Genomic DNA, 6607 nt, shown 5'->3' with positions numbered 1-6607 from the left:
AAAAAAAAATCTCTGTAGCTCGAGAATTTATTACACTGGACTGTAGTCCAGTACATTTCAATTTTCAAGCATTTGAGGGGCAAACGAACAATAAACAATAATTTTATTTGCATTAATTCTTCGTTTTTCAACGATCTCCATTGTATGATGAATCTTACTGTAATATTCCGCGAAAATCCATTGGTACTGGATTTGAGTACTATTACTACTTGTCTCAAGTATTTTTTCTACTTTTGAGAAGTACAGCTCGGTACTCAGTACAAGTACTTTCAGTACTGATGATGAGTACAGTTGGTACTTGTCACCAGTGCTAATTGTACTTGGAGCATAAAACTTGTATTCAGTCGATTTTCGACTTGGACCAAGTAAAAAAATTAGCTTTTCTCCAGAAACGCCTCGGTACTGAATACAAGTAGTTTTCCTACTTGTCAGCAGTAATCTTTTTTTAGAGTGTAGGTGGTGAAAAATGGAAAATTTTGACCCCTAATAAATCCAAAACGGAACAATTTGAAAAGAATCATATTTCCGAACTGGGCTGTCAAAAAAATCTGAAAAAATTTGAGATATAGTTTTTCAAGCCCCCTAATCGTAGAAAAAATCGCCATCAATTTTCAAGAGGGTGAGGGTTAGCCGTTGACTCATTTGGCATGGAATACCTCATATACAAGTTATTCATTTTCTAGACCTCTAGCAAATCGTCATATTCACACCTTTATCACGTCATTATCGATACCCATTATTACTTGAATAATGCAACTAATAAACTTTCCATCTGTTCCAGGGACCTCCAAACGCCCAGAAGACTTCCCCGCCGTCGGTTCAGCCTGGTCTGAACTCCGTCGCGCATAACGAGACCAGTTACGAAATAATGCTCCAACAGCAACAGCTCTTCCTCCAGTGGCAACTTGAATGCCAACACCAACTACCTCGAATAATCCTCCCAGCGACGCAGAAACCCCTCTCCCTGACGAGCAGTGGTGCCTCCGACGCGGGAAGTGTCAGTGGTGGGAGTGTGAACGTTCCCTCCCCGGCCCCGTCCAATTCCTCCAACAATCCTGGCGAACAACCCCCATTGCGACCTCTGGGAAAATTGGAAGACATGAAAGTTAGTGACCTCAAAGTTGAACTTAAGAGGCGAAACCTTCCAGTTTCGGGGTCGAAGCCTCAGCTGATCGAACGGTTGAAACCCTTCACAGAGATCTCCAGCACCAATTCCAACTCCACTGGGCCTCATGTAACACATATGGGTCACATCCTGATGGATACACCAGGACCAATGGCATCAGACGACTCCAGTTTGCACGCCAAGAGTCCCAGCTCTCCCATAAAAGATGAGCCCAACAGCCCGAGAACAGATTCCCCCCACAACAGTGAGCACGATGATCCCTCGAGTCCTCCAGGCGATGACATAATCAAAGAGCAACGTAAAAAAATCGAGGAATTGCAAAGAGAAATCTACAGATTCAAACAGCAGCTCCGTCAAAACCCCCAGATGCGTCAGAGTCAGCCAGCAAGAGCAGAAAAACTCTACCTGCAACATCACATACACAATAAGATGCAGCAGCAGCAATTAGCTATTCAGATGCAGCAACTACAACAGCTGCAACAGCAACAACTGCAGCAACAACAGAATCAGCAGCAACAGCAGACCCAACAGACTCAGCACGCTGCCTTCCAACAGTTGAACGCAAAGGCCTCTCTGGCTGCATTCCTCCAGTCACAACCCAATAATACTGCGATCCTGGATTCTGCAACTCTCACAGCCATAAATAACAAGAAGAATAATGTAAAAAACAATACCACCGTGCAGCTTCCAGCTGCAATCGTCCTTAATCTTGCTAAACCCACCAAGATAAATGGATCTCTCCTGGGTGCTTTGGTTGCTGCACAAGCGCATCAACAAGCCCAGCAGCAAACACCTACCACAACCATTGGAAGCACCACAACGACAACAACAACAACCACAGCATCGAAATCGGAGGAGAAACCGCCTCCACAGTACGACGAAGCTGCTAAACTACTGAAGGTCAAGATTGAACCAGTACAAAAGAGTCACATTAAAAGCCAAGTGGTTGACGATGTCCTAGAGATATTAATTAAGAACGGAGAGCTGCCGCCAAGTGCTGCTCAGGACCCAGCCACACCAACGACCCCAAATCGTCAGCTGCAGCAAAATTTAGTATTCACAGCTCCTGCTGATAGCCCAGGGCTAGTGTTCGCTGCCAGTCCCATTAGTCCAATGGCTATGGACGTCAGTCAAAGTGGCTGTCCCAATTCTCCCGCACCTCCCCCTCCTCCGCCTCCCCCTCTACCGCTGGCTTCGTTCTCAGTGCAGTTACCAAGTGCATTACAACAGGAGAGACAGACTCAACATCAGGAGAACGATATTCCCTCGTTCACTGCTGATTTACTCAGTTCTGATGCTGAACTCGACGCAGCCATGTTATTAAGTCCTCAGAGTGTCCAGCAAGGCTCACCTGATCCTCAACCCCCTCAGGAGGTGACCAGCTCCAATAATAATTTAGACCTTAAGGAGTTGGGGCTCGATCTGGAAACCTTGGATACCATGGATTTCGGACAGCTAGATGGGGATCTGGTTGTCAAGATGGAGAGTGTCCCTCAGGAGCTCATGGACATTGGGGACATGTCCATGGATATGGACGACTCAGATTGGTTGGACTCGTTGATGCATCAATCTCCTCCCACTCTCGGCAATACCATGCATCATCATCATTCTCCTCCTTCATCTACCCAGCATATTGGCAACGATATCTACGATCCACTTCTTGCTAATAGTCAAGACCCGTTTGATTTCTTAAATATGGAGGATTCAGATTTCAAGATGTCTTCAGATTTGACACTGATTTGGGATAAAGGGGATTATGCTACTTAGCCTGAGGAGTATGATGAAATGTGGCCTTATCTTTGTACTTAGTGGACTGGAGTGATTCACAACTCGTTAGAAATGTGAAGGTTGAGCCAATTTTGAGGCTTCAATTGAACATTTCACACAGTGCTCGATTAGATGGGTCATCATCGATAGGGTTTCTTTTTGACACCAATGTACTTAATGAAGAGCTTCTCTTACTTGAGGGTTTATGGACTCTTCAAGCAGGACCTAATTATGTTAAAATTTTAATATAGATGTGAGGCGACGAGGTTTAAGTAATGAGTTATACAAACGAAATAATGTATATTGGACCAAGAGTGTTGCTGAGTGATGGGGCGCAATTTACATGTCTCGGGTGGTCCTGGGATAGTTATGGATGCTTAATGACGCTCAAATAGTCTTGACTAGAGGGATCGGTTCTTTAAAAAATTACTTGGCACTATTTTGGGAGTATCTTTGAAAAAAAATGTCAGAAGCCCTTTTTTGTAATCCAAATAATTCTCTACATAAAAGGTTTTTGTTTCCAGGATATTAGCACAGAATAGTGTCAATGAACACTTGTGACATATGTCTTTCTACCATTTTACTACAGAGTGAATCAATTATAGAAGAATCGATCAGGAATTATTAATAATTATTGTGCTGTCATGTTCCATCAATGACTGAGTGAATGCGATAATCATTAAAATATAATTAATGAAGCGAGATATTCAATGGCAATTACTTGAAAATTCTCCAAAGAATTCATCACGAAGGGATGGTTTAGTGCTACAAAGGCCCGTCTAAGGTCTGCGTGTGTTGCTTGAGTTTCATCATTGCGTTAATAGCATGTAATAAACTAGAAAAAGAACACGTGGAAAATGTACCGATCGTTCTCGATTTTTTGTGGAACAAAAATGCCCAAAACCTCTTTATACTATAATCATGGAATAATTACACAATATTATACGAAAAATTAATATAATATTCAAAATAATTATTCATAATTAATTAATGAATTAACAGTAAGACGTAATAATTGCACCTATAATATATTTCCTACCGGAAATTGAGCGCAAAACTTTGTTTTAGTTCAATTTTCGAGGAATTTTTAGGTGCAATTGGGGATATTTTTAATCCAGAGTATGTGATTTTAGATAATACAATTATATTATTATAATATGCAGAAGAAAATCTATAAAATCTTAAAATTGCAAGGGAGCGAATTTAGATGATTGAAAAGAAGTAAAATCGCGCATAGACACGACAATTGCACGTTTAAATTATTTTTATCAACTAATTCAATTCAGTTACTGTACTGTCAACAGTATAATTATTTCGTCTTTTCCCCCTCTTTTCACCCCCTACTCCGTGGTGCTTATTTGTTGTTTTTGTGACATTCCATGTGTTCCAAACTCTCGAGTTCTTAATAGTCTATCCTAATGTAAACCGTGAAAAACAAAAATTACAGTAATTTGGCACACTATTGTTCGTTAAATTTATCGTGTCTGTGCAGTCAGCCAAACAAAATATTGGGAAATATTGTGCTTAAAATGTTACAAAGTGTTTGGAGGCAATTTACTAATAGATCTGATGGTGCTAGAGTTTTGTAAAATTTTTGGAGATACTTTTTTGAAATTGTTTAATAGGAAAAAAAAATTGAAAAAATAAAAAAATCCATGAAATTGGCACATTGATGAGGAAAAAATTCGTTATAAATTCTCGAATATATATCATTATCTTAATTTTTAATTCATTCAAGGAACAGCCAAAGTTGCAACATTCCAGATGCGGCTGTTCCTTTTTTCCATTATTTACCATGAAGTCTAACAAAATCCATCGATTATAATTCTCAAGAGCAATGCATTTAATATCATATAGCCTTGTGCTTCATTCGAACGATTGAATCAAATCATAATTGAAAATCCTTATGTTTGGGTTCAATCGAGAATTTCTTAATGCATTTAAAAAATAAAATTATGTACGTTTTATTTCAATCAATTGGGATCAATTTTCGAGGAAATGAATCAGTCGAGAATTTTTTTCGAATTTTTTTTATTCATCAATGAGTTGAAATTTCTCAAACAGAATTTTTGAAAATATTGACATCCAAAAATATGAAGTAGGTCACATATAATTTGAAAAAATAATCATGTGCCAAAATTACGAAACCCTTAAGAATGAAAACGAAATAATATTCTTCCCAGTTTTACCATCACACATCGCTTCCTCATTAGCATCCTGTTGCCATGACAATAATCGTCTTTATTGTTTTGTAATATATTGTAAAATATAATTAATTTAGGAATCAAGGTACACATGGTTAAATTCTAGCGTGACTGTTGAGATTGACTGCAGAAAATTGGATAAACGGTTCATTTAGCCATTCTTTTCATTTACTGACTAATGAATTTATTATTAGTCATTAATCATCATCAACTCACTGCCTCAAATAAATTAATTGATTTTATTGGCATTAATATGGGAGAGAAGAATTCCATCTTAGGAAAATTACGAATCAAAAGTCAAAAAATTACTAATGTCTTATCCTCCGAATATCTTTAGATTCAAGAGATTCAGGGGAGTTCATTAACAAATCTTTACTGTAGTCCTTAGAATGTCTCTCAAAAAGATCTTCGAATTCCTCTCAAACTCTCCATCTCCAAGATATTCGTAGAATAGTCCAAATCATAATCGAAAAAAGAGAAATAAAAAATCATCAAATCATAATATTTGAAAATTGATTATGCTTGTTTGTTTCTCTTGGGCTGTGCGAATCTGGTAGTCTGTCAGTGAGTAATCGAGTGTCTTTATATTGCATAATCGTGCGATGTTTTGCAACGCAATTGCTTAAAATTTATTATTCAGTTTAAGTGAAAAAAGCACTTGAAAAAACTTGAAAAATATATAACTATGTATACTAGACGCAAGTATACAGCAAAATGTATTTTTTATGGGCAAAGAGGAGAGAATTTTTGCGTATGTGGCATGTCTGTGCGTCAGAGTCAGACAAATTTCTTGAGCGTATCAATTAATTTATTTTATTCGATTAATTTTATTTAAGTTATGAATTTTAAATAATTAAGATACAAGAGAGAGAAAGAGTGTGTTATTTATTTTTATTTGTTGCAAATTTATCGATTGCCTTCCAATTGATCAAATAAATAAATATAAACATGAAATCATTCATTCATTAATGTCTTATTCCTTCCGATAAAAGGGTTCCTCAGGGATTTTCTTTGCTGATGAAATATTTCCAGGGTTGAATAATAACAGGATGATAAAATTCTTTAAAATTCCACTTCACGTTTGTCAAATTTCTCATACACTGAGAGAAAATCGACAGAGTTCTCAAACAAGTTTAATGTGTGCCAAGAAAATAGTTTTTTAAAAATTATCAAAAAAAGACTTTTTTGTACCAAACATGCAGAGAGTGCGCAAAGATAAAAAATTGTTGTCGCAAAAATAGATTTAGTAGTTGAAAAAAATTGCATTCTCTATACATACAATCTGTACATTCGTTATTCGATACTCCCATACGTATTTTTCACCCGAAAAATGTTTGTTTTATGCGAAACAATAATCACAGACAAGAAATGAACCCTTAAATGAAACAATAATAATTATATTAAGCAAGCTTGTAATTAAGAGACAAAATATCTCTTGTGAAATTTTCTTCTATATGAATTATCCCGCCTCTTGGACCAAATATTTCGTAGTTGTCGAAAGCGCAGCAAT

The 6607-nt window shown here is 37.3% G+C and overlaps 1 protein-coding gene across 1 annotated transcript in view; it reads left to right on the top strand.

Annotated features, from left to right (window-relative positions):
• Positions 1-6056, top strand: part of LOC107042786 (myocardin-related transcription factor A) — a 73116-nt gene extending 67060 nt beyond the window's left edge. The window contains exon 8 of the mRNA XM_015263972.1: positions 782-6056. Coding sequence (XP_015119458.1) covers positions 782-2893 — 2112 coding nt within the window. The 3' untranslated portion in view covers positions 2894-6056. The remainder of the gene's footprint in view (positions 1-781) is intronic.
• The last annotated feature ends 551 nt before the right edge of the window (positions 6057-6607 follow it).

Source organism: Diachasma alloeum, unplaced genomic scaffold (assembly GCF_001412515.2).
Source record: "Diachasma alloeum isolate Michigan unplaced genomic scaffold, Dall2.0 Dall_scaffold_00521, whole genome shotgun sequence".
Classification (NCBI taxonomy): Eukaryota; Metazoa; Arthropoda; class Insecta; order Hymenoptera; family Braconidae; genus Diachasma; species Diachasma alloeum.
The sequence above is the reverse complement of the archived record's forward strand: the minus strand, read 5'-3'. Positions and strand labels throughout refer to the sequence as shown.